Genomic DNA, 25,251 nt, shown 5'->3' with positions numbered 1-25,251 from the left:
ATTTTAAATTCAATTTTTTCTAACGCTTTTTGTATATTTTCAAATTCTATGCACATTTTCAAAAAAAGCGTCGAATTGTGAGTCATTATTTTTTCTTTCAATGTAGAATTAAATTTTTGTATCGCCTTCCTTATTTTTGAAAACGTGCGCTTGGAACAAAATTCTCGTTAAATTCTCTACGTACCTTGTAACGTTTTTCAAACAGACTCGAAATATAAATTTATATACATTAAAAAAACATGCGTTATCTAGAAATATTTTATTTAAAATTATTGCCATTTTTAATTAAAAAAATAAGCTTGGAAATTTTAAATGTTAAAAATAATTTTTTAAACTAATATCTTATTGTTGTATTTTTGTTCAATAAAATATATTTATAAAAAATTCTAATTGTTAAAATTCGGGAATTTTCTAATTGGGATATTTTATAAATCGGCAATTTTCTTTCGGGAATTTTATTATTCGGAAATTTTCCAATTCGGTAATATTATAAACTATCGGGAACTTTAATATTCGGGAATTTTCCAATTCGGTAATATTATAAATTGTCGTAAATTTTATTACTTGGGAATATTCCAATTCGGGAATTTGATAATTCTGTACTTTTATTATTCGAGAATTTTATTATTCCGGAATTTTCCAATTCGGTATTTTTATTTTTCGGCAATTTTATTATTGTAGAATTTTATTTTTCGGCAATTTTCCAATTCGGTATTTTTATTTTTCGGTAATTTTATTATTCGTGTATTTTATTATTTGGGAATTTTCCGAATCGGTATTTTTATTTTTCCGAAATTTCATTATTCGTGAATTTGATTATTCGGTAATTTTCTAATTTGGGAATTTTACTATGTCGGGAATTTTATTTTTCGGGATTTTTCAGTCGTCCCGGAAAATGAGGAAAATGTCAGGAAATTTGCAGAATGGGGTGATTCTGCAAGTACCCTGGAAATTAATCTCTTAATTGGAAGCCTTGAAAATTGAATCATTGCAAATGAATGCGTCATCAAGCATTTTTTATCTTGATTTCAGAATATTCAATTCTAAATTGCATTCATGAACATGTGTATAACTGTTTAAATCTTAGCACTACAATGCCGCCTTTGATTCGTGTTTAAGATATATCATTAATTTGCAGATTCTTGTCTTGTCTGGCGAGCATTTCGCTCATATTATGTGCAATGTAGAAGATTTCAAGAGCGACAGCTCAGATGTAACGAAAGCTGAATTATCTGACTGAGAATAAAAAAGTTGATAAGGTTTGTGATAAGAGGCTTAAAGTCAATAACCCGTTTTCTGATATTTTACAGAAGAGTGACATCTTAACCATTATTCAATAATACTATTTTCAATACGTTTTTTTTTTAATTTGAAAAAAGGGATGGTAACTTCCATTAATCATGGTGACTGTAGTTCAGGGAAAAAATTATAAATCAGGGAAAAAAACCTGGCAATAGTAAGGGAATTTCTATAGAAGATGCATATAAATTATTTGGCAGGAATAATAAATTTGAAATTGTTTCATTTCAATTATGAACTATCCTACGTTAAGAATCTTACAATATCAAAATTTTGTTCTTTGAATATTAATGGTCGGGAAAAATGAAAAATTGGTACGGGAAAAGTTGGATAATTTTGGAAATGAATTTTGTGATCACTCTGATACAACCTTCTTGATATTGCCTTCTTTTTTTCAGCTTCTTCCTTCTTACGATTATGTTTTGAAATTTTTAAATTCATCCTTTTTGATAAAAAGTTGAAAAATGATCTCCTTTGGGTGAGGATTCACATATTTTATTGAAAATTCATATTTTTTGGTTCACTTCAATAGTATTTGATTTAAAGTCAAATTATTGGTTGTTGGAAATATCTACTATTAGATTATTCCTTGAAAATGTATAATTTTTTGTTGAAAATTGAACTTCTTGGTTTCAGGTCGAACCAGTTTGTTAAAAATTCATTTTGATTGAAAATTTATCATTTTAGTTGAAAATTTACGTCTTTTATTGAAATTTTTGTTGGTTGTAATTTAATTTCTTACAATAAAAATTTAAGTATTCCAATTGAAGACTCATCATTTTAGTTGCAAATTTTAATTTCACAGCTCATTTATTGGCTGTAAATTAATTATTTTTTCTACTGAAATCTAATTCCATTTTTCGTTGTAAATTAATTTTTTCTAATTGAAAATTCCACTACTTCGGTAAAAGTTGGAACACTTTGTAGAAAATTAATTTTTTTGGTTGGTAGTTCATCTCTGTGGTTAAAAATTCAACTATTTTATTCAAATTCTTTGTTTTGTATAAAAAAATTTTTTTGTATCAAAAATTAATCAGGGAAAAATTAAGGAATTTTGAAAATATAAGTTTACTCTTCACCCTGGTATAATATTGCTTTCAGAAATCTAATTCCCGTGTACTTCTATATCTTTTGTTTTCAGTTCATTTTCTTTGACGATTATGTTTTTAGTTTAGAATTGTGTTATTTGATTGCAAAATCAGAAATTTTGTTGAAAAGTCATTCTTTTTGGCGCAAAATTGAATTATTTGACGAAAATGATTATTTTTATTTTGGTTGAAACTTCATCCATTTTGATATAAAATTACTTTTTGTTTAAAATTTATTTTTTTGTGAACAAACTTCAACTAAAATCTTTTTTGGTTGAAATTTCAACATTTTTTTGAAAATTTGTCTTTTCGGCTAAAAAATTTTTTTTTTAACTTCTACTTGGTTGATGGTTAAACGAGTTTGGTAAAACATAATTTTTGTTGTTGAGAAATCATAATTTTAATTGATAATTTATGTCTTTGGTGGATAATTTTTTCTTTTTTTTTGTTTGCTAAAAATTTTTTTTTTAACTGAAAATGTAACGTTTTTCATTTTTGGTTAAAAATTGTTTTTGTTTGTTGAAAATCCATTTTTTTGGCTTAAACAGATTTTAAAACTAAAAATGTAACTGTCTGCTTGACGACAAACTTTTTTGTTGACAATATTGATTTTTTCGGGTTGAAAATTTGTCTTCTACCTTACAAGTTATACAATTTGGATGAACTGTTTTTAATTTTTTGATTGAAAATTAGACTAGTTGGTTAACAATTTGTTTCTGTTTCAATTTACTTTTTCACTGAATATTTAACTTTCCCTAATTTGGTTAAAAATTTATCCTTTTTATTTGAAAATTCAATTGTTTCCTTGAAAATTCAACTATTTATTTGAAAACTCATGAATTTGTTTGAAAACTAATGAATATCGTCGAAAATTCATCATTTTTGGTTTTAATGCAACTGTCTTCGAAAGACTTCAATTATTTGGTTGTAAATGCAACTGTTTTTGGTTAAAGTTTAACGAGCGTAGTAGGCCTGGAATTGAATTTAATAAATAATGCTCTTCTTCAAAAGAAAGATTTTTTCATCCTACTTTCTAGCATCAAAAGAATCTGATGTCAAGTGTTGCAAAAGTTTAATCCCAATCAATTTCAATTGGCTTAACTAGAAAAAATGCTATCAGAAATGAAATGAAAACCCTTGTTGTTTCGAAATTCCTCACCATACTAATGAATAAATTATCTAGAAAAATTCTGGTATGACCCTATAAAACTCCTTTCAAAAAATCTTTTTCGAATAAATTCTTTAAACCGTATGTCACGTGTAATATTTTTTATAAATCCACAAATTTAGAACTGACACTATTTCAAGGAAAAATTTTGTTCTGAACAATATTTCTATTTTTCAAGCTTCTTTAATTTTCCTTCATTTAATTCATTGAATTTTAATTTTTAAGAAAATCATGTAAACTGTACCAAAATTCACAACCATAATTTTTAAGTTTTTTAAACAATCTAGAATTTTGGGAACAAAAATATTTCAAACCAATAATAATAATAATAATTCGGTGGCTCAGTTGGTTAGACACTCGGACTTTACCTCAGAGGTCCGGGGTTCGATCCCTGAGCCGGTACCTCTAGAAATTTTTCAATGTGCCTTTACCGAGGTTCTGGTGGTTCGGAACCCACCTTAAGCTGTAGGTCCCCCCATCGTGTACTTGACTGCAACCCAGTCCGTCAATGATGGGGTAGAAACCAGGCTTTGTCCAATATGTCTGGGCAGACTGCTCTCATCAGATCACTTGATTGCATTATAAAAATGCGTCCGTGACTGATGATATATACCAGGACAGCCCCGTGTAAAATGATCAAATAAAAAAAAAAAATCCACCTCCAACCAAAAATGCCTTCGACATGTTGGGCAGTATAAGCCTGTGACAACATTTCAACTCAGAAATGTTTATAATAATAATAATCGTTTCGTTATACCGGGACAGCCCCGTGCAAAATGATAAAATAAAAAAATCCAACTCTAATCAAAAATGCCTTCGACATGTTGGGCAGTATAAGCCTGTGACAATATTTCAACACTGAAATGTTTTTTTATGATAATATTAATAATAATAATATTAAATGATATATAATAATAGCTTTAGTGGCTCAGTTGGTTAGACACTTGGACTTCACCTCAGAGGTCCGGGGTTCGATCCCTGAGCCGGTACCTCTAGAAATTTTTCAATGTGCCTTTACCGAGGTTCTGGTGGTTCGGAACCCACCTTAAGCTGTAGGTCCCCCCCTCGTGTACTTGACTGCAACCCAGTCCGTCAATGATGGGGTAAAAACCAGGCTTTGTCCAATATGTCTGGGCAGACTGCTCTCATCAGATCACTTGATTGCATCATAAAAATGCGTCCGTGACTGATGATATATACCAGGACAGCCCCGTGTAAAATGATCAAATAAAAATCCAACTCTAACCAAAAATGCCTTCGACATATTGGGCAGTATAAGCCTGTGACAAATTTTCAACACAGAAATGTTTTTATTATAATAATAATAGTAATGTGGCGTGAAAAATAATTATTTCTATCCTAATCACAGTGAAATTTACAGTAATTAATATGTAATTAATAGTCAACTGAATTTTTTTTAAGAATTACGAGACATCGAATTCAGGAAATTTATATATGGGAAAACTTTTTTAATATTGGGAATACCATATTAGTCAGATTAAATTATTCGCGTTATCTATTCGCTTCAAAAAACCTGTTAAGGAACCTTTCATGTATCAAAAGATTCATCTATGAGGAAGAAAATTGATCGATAAACCTTCCGTGTAGAAATTTCCCCGGTTGGTCCTAATACAACAAGGTTTCTGGTCGGATCCTGGCCAGGCTGCCCCTGGCTGGGTTTCATGGACAGGAACCGGGCGGGAGTCGGTCGGGCTACATTTTTCTCGAATCACGTAGTCTGTAGCCGGCCGGTTACTGGCTGGGCCAACCCTGGTTATATCCCATGGTCAGGAGCCGGCTGGGCACTGGTCAGGTTAATGTTTTTGTAGAAATTACACGTTTTTTAAGAGCCGTGATATTATTAAAGACGTAATTATGGATGCTAGATGAATTATTATTTAAAAATTCTAATTTGAAGATTTATTAGATTAGTGAAATAAAAATGTGCTTTTTTAAATTCTTTAAAAAAAAGCATTAAATTTTGTCGAATAATTTAACATTTTAAATTAAACTGTTATCGATTTTGTTATGTGCAACAACAGAAATGATACAATTTTTATAAACTTTTCTATATTCAGACAATGTTTAGCCTGTACAATTTCAAATTTACCGCCATTTATAGCGCCTGCTGTGTCTGTCGTCTGCATAGACACTCAGTAATTTTCAGTTTCGCACCTGGAACGAGAATGCTCCTTGCACTCACGTCGCGTCGTCTCCTCGAAATTCGCAAATAAAATCGAGACTCGTAGTTAAAATCAACGTTATTTCAGTAATTAGTTTGAATCCCCCACTTAGTGCGCGAATAATAATTATTTTAAATTAAAATATAGTCTTGTGTATACAGTTTTTACTTTCTTCCTTCCTAACCTTAAATCACCACGTGGCTTCCAAATTGATATGAGATTCTATCGTCAGGGAGTAAAATTCTACTCCAATTTTCTTGCCAGAATTGGTTCACTTGATTTGACTTTTAAACTTCACCGTAATCTTAACGGTGAGCTTTAAAAGACAAAACAAGTTACCAATTTCTCGCTTAAAGCAACATTTCTAAACCGTTTTTTGACCGGATTACCCGACCGGATCCCGGCCGGATTCCCCGACCAGCGCCCGGCTTAATTCGGGGCTATCCGGCTGGGACCCGGCCGGATCCCTGATTAGATTTCTACACGGGCTATAGTACTCCGCATCTATATTTATCTTTGTGGCTATTTATGTCAATTTATAAGCTACTCTAAAAACTATTGAATTTCAAGGTCAGATCACTATCAAACATCCGTAAATTAACATGGATTCGAGGTCGATTAAAGAGATGAAACTCTGGAGATCGATATGTCTTCTCTAATGGTACTATTTCCAGTACTTAAAAATGTATCGTATCATCTGCTGAAGCTGATAAATAAACCATTTTTCTCTGCTCTGCTGATATGATTAATTGTTATTCTCATACAAGAGGGAGAAAAGCAGAAGTTATTGTGAATTCTTCTCACACGTTAAATCAGGTTTTGATCTCTGAGATCCACTGAAGTAGATCCTTCGTTTGACGATCGATCGATGATCGACGATCGAGATGCTGGATGCGTACGAGGAAACGAGTGAACTTCGCGGCCTTAGAGGTCACTCACTTGTCAGATAAGTCGACAGAGGTTCAGGTTTTCTTTTCTTCGTATCCCTAGGTCGCTACACCCTGTGATGACGGGCAGAAATGGGTACGCGGAATCAAGAGAGGGCCCACAAGAACCTGCAATGCCTAATAGAGAGAACCGTAAGTTCGCATGACATGCTCTGAAGCCATCAAGTTGGGCATTTGCCAGCTCATACGTCGCGTCGTTGCGTTGCTCTTGCTACCGACCTTAGTGGCCTTTTATTTTATAATACCAAAGGACGAATACAACCCGCATGGATAACGGGTTTATTCTGATATGGTAGCTTTCGAGGACAAGTTGAAATTCCAAAAAGAAAGAGCCCGAAAGACTTATTTGGTCGAAACTGACTCGGAAGAAACATATTAGGGAACGAATTGGGGGATTGGATGGAGCATATGATGATTACAAAGTTTCGGGCGAACTCTGCTAAAAACTTTAAATTATATCTCGATTTATGGGTGGTGAAAAATTTATTGAGGTGTGCGAGTGAATCTAGAATATAGTCAAGGAATCTATCTGTGTAGATTAGGTTAAATATGTTTAGTTAATTCAAGTAAAACGTTTGGTTACTTTAAAACAGTAATGTTGACCATGTTTCTAAGCTTGAGAATTTTCGATAGATTTTGTAAACAATTTTTATCTTTAAAAAGGGAAGACATTAATTTGGCATGGAAGTATATAAACTTAAAGTAGCCTGGACATAAACTCGAAGATATTTCCTTTTTATGATCCAGAAATCTTTTTAAATTTCTTCATTCCCTTTCCAACCTTGACATGTTATAAGGAATAACTTATTAGTTTTCGTAGCTCATTTTTTTCGTGCAGGGTGATGACATTAATACTGAGCCGCCTCATAAGGAAAAATTATCAGAAAAATCTGCAAAGCAGGAAATACTCAGGGATTTTGAAAACATTTTTTGCAAAATTTAGGGAATTTGTACAAAAGGCACTTTGAATTACTGTCTAGGATAATACATTTTAAAGCAAAATTTAAAATAGTTTTATTCGGTTTATGAAAGATTCTATGTTAGAGATTAGAGAATTATTTTTTTGCAAATTGAGATGATTGCATCTTCTTGTTGAAAATGAAACTAACTTTGGTTGACGTTTAATCTTTTTTGAATAACAATTCGACCATTTGGTTGGAAATTCATCTTTGTAGTTTGAAAATTCAACTGTTTGGTTAAAAGTCAACTACTCAGTCGAAATTTTGTCCCATTTGCTTTAAAGTTGAACTGTTTGGTTGCAAATGTAACTTTTTGGTTAAAAATGAATTTGCTGTTGTTAAAAATCAACTATTTAGTTAAAAATTTAACCATTTAGTTACAATTTCGTATCCTTTGCTTTACATTTAAATTATTTGGTTGCAATTGCACCTGGTTGATTAAAAATTAACTTTTTTGTTAAAAATGCAACTATATGATTTTGAATGCAACTTTTTTGTTAAAAAACAATTTGCTGTTGTTGACAATTCAACTGTTTGGTTGAAAAATCATTATTCTTGTTTAAAAATTAAATTTATTGCTGAAAATTCAGCTGTGTTAAAAAAATGTGCCTTTTTGAATAAAAAATTTAATTATATTTTTATAATCTTTATATTTGGACTATTTGGTTGAAAACACATCTTTGTATTTAAGAAAAATCAACTATTGGCTTTTTTGATTATTTAATTGAGAAATGATTCACTTTGTTAAACTGTTCTCTGTTTTGGCTAGATATTTAACTATTTCGTTAAAAATTTGTTGTAAAATATTTTTTTTTATTTTTTAAATGTAACTATCAGATTGTTATTTAAATATCTAATTTATATTTTTCATCTGAGAATTCAACGTCTTGATTAAAAAATCATCTTTTTCGTTGAAAATTAGTAATTTGATAAAAATTCACAATTTTATTTCAAAAGGTAACTATTTCAGTTCAAAATGTAACAATTTTTCTGAAAACTTGATTTTTTGGTTTGCTTACACCTAATTTTGTTAACGAATAATTTAACTTTTCTATTTTTGGTTGCAAAGGTATAGTTTTTAGTTGAAAATTCATTTATTTTTTCAATTGAAAATTAACTTTCTTAAATTAACTAATTTATTTTCGTTAAAAATTGATCTTTTTTTTTTAATTGGAAATTTACCTTTTTGGTTAAAAATTGATCTATTTAATTGAAAATTCGTCGTCTAGGTTGAAAAATCATCTTTTTGAAGAAAATTAATTTTCTTAGTTACAAATTTATCTTTTCATAATTTTTAAATTAATCTGCTATATCATCAGAGATTGTACCTTATCGACAGTAGATCAACCTTCCAAACCATCAAGGCAGAAAATCTACACAATATCGATCAAGTTAAGAATCTTCAATAACAGAAAATGCTTAACGTCTTAATAAGACTAGATGGAAAATAATATATATATATATATATATAAAATATATAATAATAATAATGATGAAATAATTACTTGTACCATTAACACCTAGCTAAAAATTAGCGTTATGTTCTTGAATTAAGAGTTCTTATTCTGATCCCTCTAATAGCTTAATTGCAAACGCACCTGACCGGAAATCAGAAGTTTTGTGGTTCGATTCCCAATGGAGTGAAGATGGAGCAGGATCTTCTTTTCAAGAAATAATTTTAATTTTAAATTCATCTTTTTAGTTGATAAATAATCTATTTAGTTAAAAAATCATCTACTTTGTGGAAAGTGCAATCATTTTACTTGAACAAATTGTAATTCTGCTGGGCTTTCCTCTAAATCCATACAGTACTGTTCTACCCCCCCCCCCTCATAGTATTTTTTGGTATGAAATTAATCTTCTTTGTTGGAAATTCGTCTTCTTGGCTGAAAATGCACTTATTTTGTTAAAAATAAATTTTTTTATAGAAAATAAATCTTTTCTTTTAATTAATGTTTTTGGTTAAAATATTATTTGGTTTAAGTCGTGTCTACTTTGCTGAAAACGCGATACGTTTGCTGGAACAGAACCTGATGGACTTTCCTCTGAGTTTCATTATCTGTGAATATATTTATTTTTTTGGTAAAAAATTTTCTTAACTTAAGATCTTCCAATCTCTCTTCCCCCAAGTCGTCTTACGCAATTTGTTGATGAGCCCTTATCGTAGATGTTTGTTTCGCAAAATTAAAAATGAGATTTTAATTGCTGAATGGGAAAAAATTGATTAACTGTTGGACTCGTAGCGATGTCCCTCAGTTTTCTTGGCAGATGGAATAAATTGCGCTTCTTGAATGGAACGGATGAGGTGGATGTGGTATTAACCTCATGCTAGCTCATCAGGTGTTCGTGTGCAACTACAGAAACCCATGATATTTCTCCCTCGTTCCGCTTCATTCCACTTCGCTCACACTCAGTTCTCCTTGTCTGCACATATTTCCTATTACATCCATTACGACAAATGACGGATTATATTGCATGCCGTGCGGGGAATCTGATGACTTGACAGTTAGCCCCTTCATACCCTTGTTTTCATCCTAACCGATACAATGTAAAAGGAAACGAGATAAATTATCTCACAAGCATGCGTTACAATGTAACTGTTATATGTTACATGGGATTATACTGATTACAGGATAACATTACCCGACTTCACACTCTTTCCTCTTTCCATCTTAGGTACACTTCCGAAAAGTGCATACTTCCGTTTAATTTGAAATTTTGTGAAAACCATGAAAAACCCATGAAAGTCGTAGTTTTTCGAATTTATTATGGTAAATACAAAAAATTGGGGAAAATTTTTTAGATAAAAGTTATAGACAAAATCAAAATATACATATTTGATTTTGCACACTTTTCTTCCCAGATTGATCGTTTATGAGATAATCGTTATTGAAATTTAAGAAGTGCAAGTCCAGTAATTGTTCGGCCCTTCTGTGATTGGTCACAGAAATAATGTTGGTCAAACCCTTTCCCCTGTCCAACATCACGTGAAGATGGGAAGGCACCCTTGTGCCTGGTCACAGAAATAATTTTGGTCAAATCCTTACCCCTTTCCAACATCTCGTGAAAATGGGCATGCACCTCTCTTTGCCTGGTCAAGAAACAATTTCGGTCAAACCCTTATCCCTTTCCAACGTCTCGTGGGGGCAGGAACGCACTCCTTTGACTGAGTCAGAAAAAATTTGTCAAATCCCTACGCCTTTATAACCTTTCGTCGACGAAAAGACACCCCTGTGACTGGTCACAGAAATAATTTCGGTCAAACTCCTAACCCTTTCCAACATTTAGTAGGGGTTAGAAGGCACCCATGTGACTAATCACAAAAAAATTTTGGTGAAACCCTTATCCTTTTCCAACGTCTCGTGGGGGCGGGAAAGCACCCATGTGACTGGTCAGACAAATAATTGTTTTCTAACCCCCACCCCTCTCCAGCGACTAAAGCCTGCTGCACTTACTAAATTTCAATAGAAATTTTCTCAGAAACTATCAATCTGGGAGGAAAAGTGTGTAGAATCAAAAATGTATATATTTTTATTTAGTCTACAACTTTGATCCAAAAACTTTTCCGAAATTTTTTGTACTTACCGAGATAAATACTAAATATCATGACTTTGATGGGTTTTGCATGGTTTTCACCATTAAATCAAATTTCCAGGTATTTTTACTATCATTTTCGTAATCAGTGCGACAAAATACATGGATAAAGGGAGTTTAGGAGATCTTTGGTTGCAAATTTTATTATTCAACTATTTGGTTCAAAGTTCATGTATTTTGTTGAAAATTCGTTTTTTGGTTAAAATCTCATCTTTTTGGGGTCTAAAATTCAACTTAAAAAAAAAAATTTTAATTCAACTATTTATGGTTAAAAATTTAATTATCTTCTTTGAAAATTCATTTTATGAAAAAAATTAATCTTTTAGGTTGTGAATTTAGCTTATTTAGTTAAAAATTCAACTTTTTGGTTAATATTAATAATTTTATTTGAAAACTCATCGCCTGAGTTGAGTACTCGACTATCTCAATTTTTGTTTGAAAATTTTAATATATTTGGTTGAAAGTAGAGCTATATTGGTAAAAATTCATTTTTTTAGTTGAAGATTGATTTACTTGGTTCAAAATTTAATTATTTTGCCGAAAAATCGATTTTTTTTATCAAAATCGCGGTTTTAACAAAAATGTTACATTTTCATTTTTGGTTTAACTTTGATCTCTTTTAGTTGAAAATTTTAACTGTTTGGGTGAAATTTGATTTATTTTGTTGAAAGTTCGTTTCTCCAGAGAAAATTAATCTTTTTCATTGAAATTTAGTATTTTTTCGTCAAAAATGGGACTGTTTGGTTTAAAATTAATCTGTTTTAGTTAATGATTCACCTACTTAGTTCAAAGTTGAACTAATATGTTAGAACCTTTTTTTTGTTCAGATTATACAAATTTTAGTTGAAATTTCATCTTTTTCTCTGATAATTGTTTTTTCTTTCTTGAAAATCGAGTTTTTGAACTGTGAAAATTCAACAACTGTTTCATTGAACATTTCTTGTTTTCGATAGAAAGTTCTTCCGTTTTGATGGTAAATTAACCTTCTTTGGTTAAAGATTTAACCTTCCTTTAAAAAAATCGTCTTTTTATATTACAGTTTAATCTTTTTCGTATCAAAATTCGAATATTTTCTTGAAAATTCATTTTTGCAGCTGAGAATTTAACTATGTAAAATTCGTCTCTTTTGCTTAAAAGTTTAATTGTTTGTTTTTAGATGCAACTATTAGAAAATTAATAATTTTTGGTTGAAAAATCAACTATTTTTTGAGAATGTAAAATATTTTTTGACTCAAAATCTTAAAAATTTCAAGCGTTTATGAATTCAATATGGTACTTACATTAACTTTATTTTAAAGAAATTATTCCCCTATTCTCCCAGTGTTGAGAGCATTCTTTAATGTGAAGTCTGCATTACTCCCTGAAAGGGAGGGTAAATGATTGCTCTAATTTCTGACCAAAAATAGTCTGTTTCCTCAATAAAAATGAATTATAATTAAATTAATGTTCAGAATACCTGAAAATAAAACCAAGAATCCAACGACCAAATTTGAGCCACCACCATTAAATGTTCCTATTGTAATTTGAAAAAATACAAATTTTTCTAAAAAAGAAAAGAAATCAAATTCATTTTTTGGACAACAAATAAAAATTAGAAGGCAACCAACCAAATCCCCTTCCCTCTCTTTTTTATTACTTTCTCACTTATTTTCTTTTCTTCTTTAGGAAATTTTTTTTTCAAATTAGAATAGGAACATTTTACGGTGGTTGTCCACATTCGGTTTTATTTTCAGGAATTCTGCACCTTACCTTTATTATTGGACGTTAAATAGAATTTTAAGTTTCATTTTAATCTAACTAACATTTCTTAAATTTGTAATTAAAGCAGCTATTAGGAATTCTATAGAATATGATGTATTCTTTTTTTGTTACAGACAACAGTCGCACCAATACGTCTATTGGCATGGTTCAAGTCGATGACAAAAGTGGACAGTGGCTCGGAGCCACTGTTTCTTCTTCCAAAGTGGATGGAGGATCAGTATTGGTAAGTCCTAATTAAATTAAAGTAATTAATAACTATTTTATGATTTTAATAATTTTCTAGCTAAATAAATAATTGCAATTTTTTTGGAAAATCATTCTCTTCGATATTGAACTTTAAACTAGTGAGTTTGGAAAAATAGTCCGTAAATAAACAACACGAATGGGAAATAAAAATTATGACGGGATATTTCAAAGGGTTTATTACACCAAAATATCTTATAGTGTTTCTTTCTGGAAGAGTGGCTTTCATGAACGGACAGAAATCGACATTTATTCACCCTTTGCTTTAATTTCGCCGACGAATTTAGGGAAAACAGATGTCTAAACCACATGTCCATATGAAACTATATGCACGTGCTTGGGGCTTAGAAGGTTTGGACTATAGTGCAAAAGAGCAATCTGCACTATAAAAAACTAGAGTTGTTTTATATTTAGTAGTATTTTTAAAGCTTTTTATTTTAAGCCAATATGCCTGTTTTAATTTTCTAAGTTTAGATTAATGAACGATACGCCGTAGGCTAGATAACGAAAATGATACAGAGCCGAGTACTGTTTTAACAGAACTTCAATTCTTATGATAATCTTGCTCAGAAGAAACAAAAAACAATCATAAAAACAATGATCAAATTTAGGTTTTTCTTTAGGTTTAATGTCAGTTTTAAGACTGACGGTAACATAAAATCCAGGCTCTCAGTCAGGGGCGTATGAACCGTTTCTGGTTTCAAGGTTAAACTAAATATTAAACAGAAATGCGGAAGAAAGTTTGCTATTACACTTTAAAATAAATGTCGCTCACTTACTTAAACCATTCAAAGACGGTAGTATAAAAAAAACATGATTATTTTCACCATAACACGGCACGTCAACACTTCAAGTGAGAAGCAGGCACTCTTGCTTATATAGCGCATGATTTGGATCGAGCAGTTTCATAACCAGACATACAAATAAGTTATTTACCAGAAAACCACCTTCTTTTATCATTATTAGATTAGTTGTCCACAAAAAACACAGTTTTCACTATTCTCACGCCAACACTTGACAGCTTGAGATTCAAAACACTGCAGTGGGACTCCGATGTCTGAACTTGATCGAACCTCTCTCTCTCTCTTTCTCCATGCAATACTTCTTCTTTGTTTTCTTTGTCAAATCGTAGAACCTATTAGGGAACCACAACAGTGCCACCAATTCAAAAGAAATTAGAGTTTTAATTAGATTTGTATTAACAAGAAATAGTATAGTAAATAATTAATTTTAAAACGTAGTATAACATGAACAGCTATCATCAGCCAGAATCTATTTCTTCTGTGATACATAAACTGCTGTCAGAAAATGATAATCAAGTTGAAAAATTGACAGTCGGACTCGCGAGACTATTGGCACTTTTTGACACTTTTTTCTAGTGATGTCACTATTTTTCCATTATTTTGACAATAATGCCACTAATGTCTTACTCAAAAAATTAGTTGGTTGAATTAATACAATTTTTGATGGTTCAACGACAGAATGTGGTTATTATATGGACAACGAAATATTTAATTGATTCAAACAAATCTTTGGGTGGTTTAAGAAAATATTATGGTAGATGAAGTGTTTGGTAAATGCAACCATAAAAATTGGTTTGATCAATCAAACGTATTGTTGAGTCCACGAAAGTATTTTTAATTCAACCAAATATTCATGTGTATCCAAGAAAGCATATTTTGTATCTTCTTCTCTAGATTGGCCAAAATAGCAGTTAAAATTTTTCAAACAATTTCAAGGGATTTAAAAGGATTTAGGACGATTTTAGGGATTTTTCAAATTCGATAGGATTCAAAGCTTTTAAACTATATATTTTAAAAGATTCAAATAATGTCAGAGAATTTCGAACTCTTCAAAAGATTTTAAAGATTTTTCCAGACTTATGAGGTTTTTTTTTGGATCTCCGAGGACTATACAAATTTGAAAATGTCAATGGATTTCAAAGGATTTGAAATATTTCAGAGTATTTTACAAGATTCTTAGAAATTTCAAGGGTCTTTAAAAGGTATCAAAAATTTAATGGTATATTGTGAGGATCTCAGAAGATTTCAAATGTATAAACATTTAAAATTTATTAAGGATTTCAAGGTTTATACAAGATTTCACAATATTTAAGTGGAAAAAATATTCCTTAATGTTATAGGGAATAAATATAGATATTAAGAAATTAAAAAAATGGATTTTTTAAAGTATTTCAGAGGATTTTAACATAATTAAATGATATTTGATAGATTTCAGTGTATTTCAATGGTTTTCGAGGATTTCAAATATTTTTAAAGCTTTTAAGGTATTTAAAAAAATTGCATAGAATTTCAGAAAATAACAGACTACAAAGGCTTCATCAAATTTTGTGGAAGTTCAGATCATTTAAAAGATTTAATAAATTTTTTAGATATTTTGAAAGATATTAGAGATTTCTAGATTTTTACCGAATTTTACTCGATTTTTGTGCAATTACTAGGGATTTCACAAGATTTTAGGTATTTTATAAATTTCAAAGAATTTAACGAGATTTAAAAATTTATTGGGATTTTAAAGAATTTCGTTTAATATTGTGGATTCTTTAATCCGAAAGCGTTCGAAATCGAATCATGTTAAATTTGGATATAAAAAATGAACAAAAACTAATAGATTATCATTAGAAAATTCATGATCGCAAATGGAAAGCGTTTGAGAATATCGAATTTTATTTAATCATATTCTAAAGTCAGACGTATCAAATTGAAAACTTTCAAATCTAAATAATTATAAATTGAAACATTCAAAATAGTTTATTTTCAAATTTTAGTCATTAAAAAAATGTCAAAGAATTTAACGAGATTTTATAATGGAATAAACTATAGGAAATGAAAGTTCGAGGAAGCTCTAGGGATTTCTAAAAAATTCTAGGGATTGCAGGGATTTCAAGAGGTATATATATATATATATTTGAGGAATTTAGGTTACATCAAAACAGATTCCAAAAATTTGCTCGGGATTAAAAAATTTTTAAGATTTTTTTCAAGAATTTCTTAGGATTTCAGAAACTTCTATATTTAAAAGATTCATAGGATTTCAAAAGAAATGATAAGATCCTAAGTGATTAAAAAAGAGTGATGAGGTTTTCATGAACTTTTAGAGGATCTCAGCAGATTTTAGGGGATCTAATATAAAGATTTTGAAAGCTTTTAGGGTATGTTAAAAGATTCTAAAGGGTTTCTCGCGATCTTATGAGGGATATATATATTCTACACCAAATTTTAAAATAGCTAACCCCTCGATTTGTTAATTAATAAAAATTTCATGATAATATTAGCTACTGGTTTTCAAAATCTATCTTTGCTATTGTCACAATTTTGGATTTGTGACATAAGTCCGAGTCCTGTATTGGTAAAAATAAGCTATCTTTCAAAACAGAAAATCCGCAAGTTTTTAGAGATTGAGAGTCTGGTGGAATTGAAGAATTTAATACCTATCTTGATCTTAGAAGCAAACGAGGAGCTTTTCGAATCTTGAGCTTGGGAGTAACGTGTCTCGTGAACGCGGCTGTTTCTATTTCTGGATTTGAAAACAAGCAGAATCCCACACTTCGTAGTCGGGGTTTACTGCAAGATAGTGATATTTTCCTGCGAGCTTTAAGAAATCAACGACTCTCAATCTTCATTGTCCTGAGAATTACTGGACTGTGAAATCGAGAGATTAATGCAGACATTTAATACCTGATGAAAAGGTGCGGGTACAATGACTATGTTCCATAATGGAAGAGCACACCACAGTCACATGATGCTTTATTTATGAACCCCAAACCTATTTTAGTTCTATAATAAAATTTTTACAAGTTTCATGTTTTCTTTTAGAAAACAAGGTCCTATCAAATCTGTTTAAGGGCAGTACTTGAATTACGCAACGGATTATAGGCCCTCTATAAGATCCCTCCTCCCCCCTAAACAAATCATTAAAAAATATTCCTTGCCTTCTACCCCCCTCTTACAGTATGTAATTTTTAGTTTCCAGACATTCAAAATTCCCTGATTTTTCCTTGATTAATTTTTCAGTTTACTTGATTATTGACATTCAGATACCAACATTTTAATCTTGTAATAGTTTTCACACAGAATCTTCTATAAACAGAATAAAACAATATTTCTGATACAAATTTAAGAATTTCAAATTTAATAATTCATTTTATACAAAAAATTTATTTTTTACTATGAAAGATGGCTTTTTAACAAAGTACTTGAAACTTCAACGAAATAAGAAAATTCTTAACATAATAGTTGAATTTTCAACCTTAAAATATAAATTCCTAATGAAAACCTGTCATAGTTTATATTTCAATAAAAAAGATGAAATTTATAGTAACGAAATTAGAATTTGAACACCAAAAAGACGAATTCTCAAACAAATGAAGATTTTCCACTCAATAAAGAAATAACAGTTTATCTAAATTGTTGCGCCTTGAAGCCAAAAGATGAACTTTCCCCAAGAAAAATTGAATTTTTAAATGACAAATGTGACTCCAGAAAAAAATTAATTTTCCACTAAACTGATGCATTTTTGCCCAACAAAAATGAAATTTCAACCAAGAAAGTTATCTTTTGACCAAAAAGAAGAATTTTCAACTAAAAAAGATTAATTAAAAAAACTGAAAAGTTACATTTTCAGTTAAAAATTTAATTTTAAATCAAAAAATGGTTTTTCTATTATACAGTTACATTTATAATCAAACATAAAAAAAAAACTTTTTAACAATATAGTTCAAATTTTGTCTAAGTAGTTAAATTTTCAATTAAAAAAGATTGATTTTCAACAAAATAGTTAAACTGTCAAACAGAGAGATGATTGTTCAACTAAAAATATAAATTTTAAGAAAAATGATATCTTATGAAAAACATTGTATTTTCATAAAAAAATGAAACTTCTGCTGAAAGAGATAAATTTTTAAATCAAAAAGATAAATTTTTAACAAAAAACTAGTAAAATATTCTGTTAAAAAAAGTTTCAGTTGAATTGTCATGATATGAATTTTTAAATAAGAAATATGTTTCTATAAAAAAACGAATTTTTAATCGTGGAAGACGAATTTTCAACCAAAATAGAAGACTTTCAACAAAATTGTTGAATTTTCTACCAAAAAGTTGCATTTTTATCCAAAAACGACCACATGTCTTTAAAATAGATGAATTTTCATTTTAAAAAACAAAGCTTTCTCTGAGGAAGCAAAAAATAAATATTTGAATTTTCATCAACAAAAAATTCCAGTTGACTTTTCAGGATCAAAATATGAATTTTTGAAACAAAAATAAGTTTCTACGAAATTTTTAACAAGATAGTTCAATTCTCTTCCAAATAGGTGCATTTTGATTCAAGAAAGATGAAATTTTTACGAAAATACAGGCATTTTTAATAAAAAAAGGATACATTTTTTTTATAAAGTCCAATTTTTTATCCAGAAAAGATTTCAGTTCCTTTTTCAACACCCAAATATTAAATTTAAACCAAAAGTAAATTTTCTACGAAATAGTTAAATAAAAAAAAACAAATTTTGTACCAAAAAGTGTGACTTTTTAATAAAAGTGTTGAAAGTTCTTTAAAACATATACATTTTTTAAAACCGTTCAAAAAAATTGTTAAGTTTTCATATAAAGAAGATTGCAGTTCACTTTCCAAGAAAAAAATAAGAATTGTAAACAATAAGTTAATTTCCGTGCTAAATAGTAAAATTTTTAACGAAACATTATGAATTTTTAACAAGATTGTTAAATTTGCAAACAAACTATTGAACTTTTGTCCAAGAAAAACGAAAATTCTACTAAAACAGGTGAATTTTTAAATCAAAATGACCAATTTTCAAAAAGGGTGATATTTTTATCCAAAAAGATTTCAATTGTCTTTTTAGCAAAAAATACGAATTTTAAACAAAAATTAAATTTTCTAGGAAATAGTTGCCTTTTTATTCAAGAAAGATGAAAGTTATTTAAAACAGATACATTTTTTTGAAATGTTCAAAAAAATAGTTAAGTTTTTATCCAAAGAAGATTGCAGTTCACTTTCCAACAACAAAATAATAATTGTAAACAATAAGTTAATTTTCGTGCTAAATAGACAAATTTTAACAAAAAATTATCAACTTTTAAAAAGATTGTTAAATTTTCAAACAAACAGTTGCATTTTTGTCCAAGAAAAATGAAAATTCAATTGAAACAGGTGAATTTTTAAATCAAAAAGACCAATGTTCAAAAAAGGGTTGAATTTTCATCCAAAAAGATTTCAATTGACGTTTTACCCCAAAAATACGAATTAAAAAAAAATTTCTAGGAAATAGTTGAATTTTCAACAAAACAGTTGCCTTTTTATTTAAGAAAGATGAAAGTTCTTAAAACAGTTACATTTTTTAAAAACCTTCAAAAAAATAGTTTAGTTTTTATCCATAGAAGATTGCAGTTCACTTTCCAACAACAAAATAAGAATTTTAAAGAATAAGTTAATTTTCGTGCTAAATAGACAAATTTTAACCAAAATTTATGAATTTTTAACAAGGTTGTTAAATTTTCAAACAAATAGTTGCATTTTTGTCCAAGAAAAATGAAAATTCAATTGAAACAGGTGATTTTTTAAATCAAAAAGACCAATTTTCAAAAAAGGGTTGAATTTTCATCCAAAAAGATTTTAATTGACGTTTTACCCCAAAAATACGAATTAAAAAAAAAAAATTTCTAGGAAATAGTTGAATTTTCAACAAAACAGTTGCCTTTTTATTTAAGAAAGATGAAAGTTCTTTAAAACAGTTACATTTTTTAAAAACCTTCAAAAAAATAGTTAAGTTTTCATGCAAAGAAGATTGCAGTTCACTTTCCACCAACAAAATAAGAATTGTAAACAATAAATTAACTTTCGTGCTACATAGTAAAATTTTTAACCAAAATTTATGAATTTTTAACAAGATTGTTAAATTTTCAAACACACAGTTGCATTTTTGTCCAAGAAAAATGAAAATTCTACTGAAACAGTTGAATTCTTAAATCAAAAAGACCAATTTTCAAAAAGGGTGATATTTTTATCCAAAAAGATTTCAATTGACTTTTCAGAAAAAAATACGGATATTATACAAAAATTATATTTTCTTAGAAATAGTAGAATTTCAATAAAAAAGTTGCATTTCTATCCAAGAAAAATGCAATACTTCACTGAAAAAGATGAACTTTTGAATCAAAAAGACAGATATTGAGAAAAAATTCTTTTCATCAAAAAAAAATTTGAGTTGACTTATCAGCAGCAAAACATAAATTTTAAACAAAAGATTGATGTTCTACGAGAAGAGTTCATTTTTAACCTGAAAACACGATTTTTTAACAAAACCGTTAAATTTTGAACCAAAAAGGACATCTTTTTAAGAAAATTGTTAAATTTTTCATCACAGAATAAAGTAAGGATAAAATTTCTTACAGGACATTTTTTAGAGGCATAAAGTTTTATTCAGGCAACTTCGTGTTTTTCAAAACACATGTGTTGTCATGGAAAAATAAAAGAAAATTTAACCGATATTTGGTTAAATTTATCCTGTAAAGTTATTTTTTGTTGCAGCGAATCTTTCATCGGAAATCAGTGTAAAGTTTATCTTCTGTTTTTTCTGTGAACAAAATAATACAATTTATAACTAAAAAGATAATCTTCAGGATAAAGCTTTGTGCGAATTTGCAAAAATTACGTACATGAGTGAAAGGCCCCCTGCCGTAACAAATAGTAAAAAAATGTCTCCTCCTCTTTAAGCTGTTATCTAAATAAATTACGGTCCCTTATCTGCTTAAATCATGTTAAAGAAAGGGTTTCTTTATTTCAAGAGAAATATTTTTCTGACTGTGCCTAAAGAAGATCGTCGCCGAACTGCTTTCTTGAATCGATACCAATCGCAGTAAGCATGAGGTGAATTTGAGGGAAGATGGATCTGCTGATTCGAGTAATCGCTACGTTGTAAGATGCATCAGCCACCGCAACGGTGCGTGATGTGGATACCCGTATATTTACGGGAACCAGCGATTGGCAGAGAATATATAAAATGCATTGCCTTAGAATTAAAAAAAAATTTCTACCCATTTTATATAGGTGTGTGTGTGTGTGTGTGTGTGTGCGTCAGGAAATATAAGTGCCAGGAAAGATAAGCGAGAGGAAAGCTAAGGGTCGTAGATCTTCGCGCTAGATTAGCACATATTTCTATGTATATTGTATATACACTTTGAACCTTATAGTAGGAGGAAAGGAACGTCGAATGCGAATTTTGCATCTACACTAACACATGTACAAATTTCAATGCGTCTGCCAAAGATCATATCATCACGTTCAATATTCTTCTCGTTGTTCTGATTATTTTATGCCTAGCCACGCACTGAATTTATTCACCGCGCCGTCTGATTTGCTTGATTCTCTGTGATTGAGCACAACAAGAGAAACGGGCTTGCGTGCCACATAAAGTGTATTTTCAATGAGACTTGGCCAGTCTCTGATGATGAAAGTTGATGTATCATTTAAAACTGATCTTATCTCCCTCATTTCATCATTTCGTCCCAAATATATCTGATTCGGAACCAACAGATTTGATCAAATTGACAACTCTTTAGGGACACTAGGGCGTGTCGAAAAACATCAGTTTCGGCCTTTCGTTCAAAATCAATTCATCATTTAGTAATATTATGAAATCAAAAGTTTTGTGTCCACCTCGTACTGGTTTCCCCTATACCAGATTCAGGGTGGTGACTTGATCGGGAACCTTTATTGAACTGGAAAATTCGAGAAATGACCGGGGATTTAATTAAAAAGCCGAGAATTTACTTCCGATAACAGTAAAATGCAAGTTTTCGTTATTTTAATAATTTTGTTCAATTTATCAAAGTAATTTCTACTTTATCTGCGGTCGCAGAATTTTCAGATTATCTTAGGTTATTCTCATTAAATCAGAATTTATTATTGAATTTTTGTTATTTTACATTATAAGACAAATCTTTTGCAATTTTTTTCTCTGTCAGATTTTTTTCGCTGACTTAAGTTTAATAATATAATTGATAATATTTCAAACATACAGAAACAATTATTTTCTCTTTTTAAGAAAAAATTGATCTATCCCTTTTTATTCGCTTACTCCTCATTTATTCTCCTTTTAAATCGAGACTTTTTTAAATTATAATTTTAATTGAAAATTCGTCTCTAGTTGGAAATATGTCTAATTTATCAAAAATTAATTTTTGATCTAAAAATTAAACTGTTACAGTAGACAATTTAACCATTTTACCGAAAATAAGTTTTTTTGTTTGTTTAAGAAATAGATTTTCAACAGAAAAATTAACCATTCTATTCTTAGTTGAAAATGTATCTTTTTTGGATGAAAATTCGATTATTTGGTTAAAAATGGAAGATTTATAATTTTAGTTGAAAATTTATCAGTAACTTTTTTTTGAAAATTCACCTATGCTGTTAAAAAAATATTTTTTTTTTGTAGAAAATTATTTTTTTCTTTAAAGGTTGATCCTCTTGTGTAGAACTTCTTCTGTTCGAATAAAAATTTAAGTATTCCAGTTAAATATTCATAATTTTAATTGAAAATTCATGTCATAGATTCGAAATAAAATTATTACATTGAAAGTTATATTCTTTTGTTGAAGATTTTTTTTCTTGTAGGTTCATAGTTTCAATTGAAAATGTTTTTTATTTTAATGCTATTTTCGGTTGAAAAATTATATTTCTTTGTTGACAATTCGTCTTTTTGGTATAAATTATTCTTCTTAGTTGAGATATTCATCTTTTTGGTCAAAAATTCGATTATTCTAGTTAAATATTTATAATTTTATTTGAAAACTTATCCTTTTTTTTTTGTTGAAAAAGCAACTTTTTTTTTTAAAGTTAGTATTTTTTGTTGGAAATAATTTTTGTAACTGGAAATTTTACTTATTTTAATTAAAAATTCTATAGTTGTATTTAAAATTTCATCTATTTGGATGAAAATAAAATTTTCAACTTTAAATTTAATTACTTAAGTTTTGGTCGACAATTTATCATTTTTAGCAAAAATTATTTTTCGTTTGAAAATTCAACTATTTGAGTTGAACATTCAATTATTACTTTGCTTGAAACTTGAACTGTTTTGTTCAAAATCAATTTTTTGTTAGAAATTAATTTTTGCAATTGAAAGTTTAACTGTTCCATTTTTTGTAAATAAATCGATATTTTTAGTGACAAATGTACGTATTCTTTTCAAAATTAATTTTTGACATGTAAGACACTATTTTCTTATTTTCAATTAAACAAAAAATGTAATATTCGATATTTTAACCAAGAAAAGATTTTCATTTAAAATAAAAACCAGTTTAATTGAACTAAAAAGAACGAATTTTCCACTAATGATCTTAACCCTTAATTAAACTAGATTAATTAAAAAAAAATAGTTGCATTTTTTACCAAAAATATTAATTCTAAACAAAATATATAAATTTGAAACCAAATAGTTGAATTTTCAGACAAAAAAAAATTCTACCAGAAAAGACAAAATTTCAACCAAATACTTGAATCTTCATCTACGGCAGATTAATTTTCTACCAAACAGTTAAATTTTTATTCCAAAAAATCTATTTTTCACCAAAAAGGACCAATTTTCTACAAAGTACATAAGTTTTTAAGAATATAGTTGAATTTGCAATGAAGAAGAATAATTTTCTAAAAGAAAAGACGAATTTTTAACAAAATAAATCAATTTTTATCAAATTAGTTCAATTTTAAACCAAGAATATTAATTTTCTAGCAATGAAGACGAATTTTAAACAAGTTACATAAATTTTTAACTAAATAATTTGAATAACGGATGCAATAATAAACATTTTGGAAAGTTAATCTTTTTTTTAAACAAGAAGATTATTTAAAAATTCTTTTTGTTGAACTTGACCAGGAAAAACTGGAAAATGCCCGGGAATTTGAAATCGTCCGCCGAATTGTCACCCTGATATTTAAACTATTTTTTAAAATCTATGCTACAATTGACACTATTTTCGATTTCTCCAATGAGTCTGAGGTCTGTAATGGATTAAAGAACAGGGTCCGCCTTGCACATTACTCTACTAGAAACAATGCTGAAGGCATAAATTCAGAGAACAAAAACTGCAAATGTTGATTTCACAAAGGAAAGGAAAAAGCAAAGAAGAACTGCAGATATTACCTGAACTAAAAAGTGGAATTCCACCTTGCAGAGAGAATAGGAATAAAGGAAAAAAAGGGTTGTCAAGAAGCGAAACATCTGTCAGCGAATCTGCGAGTCGCATCTCTACCTAAAAGCTGTGTGAAATCGTAAGGAAGGAGAAAGAGCGAATAGGTTTTAGCGGTGAAAAAGAAGAAAAAAAAGAAGAAAAGTATACTGGCCAAGAGACTTGTACTGGCAGATAGAAAGATGAAGTTTCGCCTTGAGGAAGAGAGTCGGAAGAGGAGTTGTTGTAAATTAACCCGACTGCACTGAGGAGTCTTTTTTAACAGGCCGACATACAAACGACGGAAGTTATATTCTCGTGTGTCCGACAAAGTAGCACTAATCGTAAAAAGTCTCATTTATGTCATTTTTAGTCACTAAAGGCTGGCCGCAGGCCAGAGAAATCTTGAAAATTGGACAAAAGTCAGGGAATTTGAAAAAATTGAAAAATCAGGGAATTTCGTTAAGAAGCACTTTAAATAACTGTAAAGAATAATCAGGATCTAGAAACAGAAATCTGAAATCACTTTTTAAAATAAAAAGATCACTTTATAGTCACTTTTGTTTTAATAAATGATGAGTTTGTGAAACTCTTCGCCTGGGTTTATTACTATAGAGAGTTTGATTAAGGATTTGTGTCGGATCAGAATTCAGGTCCATACCTATTTCAGAATTTTCTTTAATTAATTTGATATCTTCATTATGGTATCTTTAAAGATTCGAAGAAATTTTTAATGGATTTCAAAGGATTTGAGATATTTTAAGGCATTAAAAAATATTACATGCTATTTTCATTAGATAAAAAAATG

General features: G+C 29.3%; 1 protein-coding gene across 2 annotated transcripts in view; it reads left to right on the top strand.

The window, feature by feature from the left end:
* LOC117174631 (integrin alpha-PS2-like) overlaps positions 1-25,251 on the top strand; it is a 316,127-nt gene that overhangs the window by 142,227 nt on the left and 148,649 nt on the right. For both annotated transcript variants that reach the window (XM_033363890.1, XM_033363889.1), the window contains exon 3: positions 13,113-13,222. In XM_033363890.1, the coding sequence (XP_033219781.1) occupies positions 13,113-13,222 (110 nt within the window). The remainder of the gene's footprint in view (positions 1-13,112; positions 13,223-25,251) is intronic.

This window comes from Belonocnema kinseyi, chromosome 6, assembly GCF_010883055.1.
Source record: "Belonocnema kinseyi isolate 2016_QV_RU_SX_M_011 chromosome 6, B_treatae_v1, whole genome shotgun sequence".
Classification (NCBI taxonomy): Eukaryota; Metazoa; Arthropoda; class Insecta; order Hymenoptera; family Cynipidae; genus Belonocnema; species Belonocnema kinseyi.
Note: the sequence above shows the minus strand (reverse complement) of the source record. Positions and strands in the feature narration are given on the sequence as shown.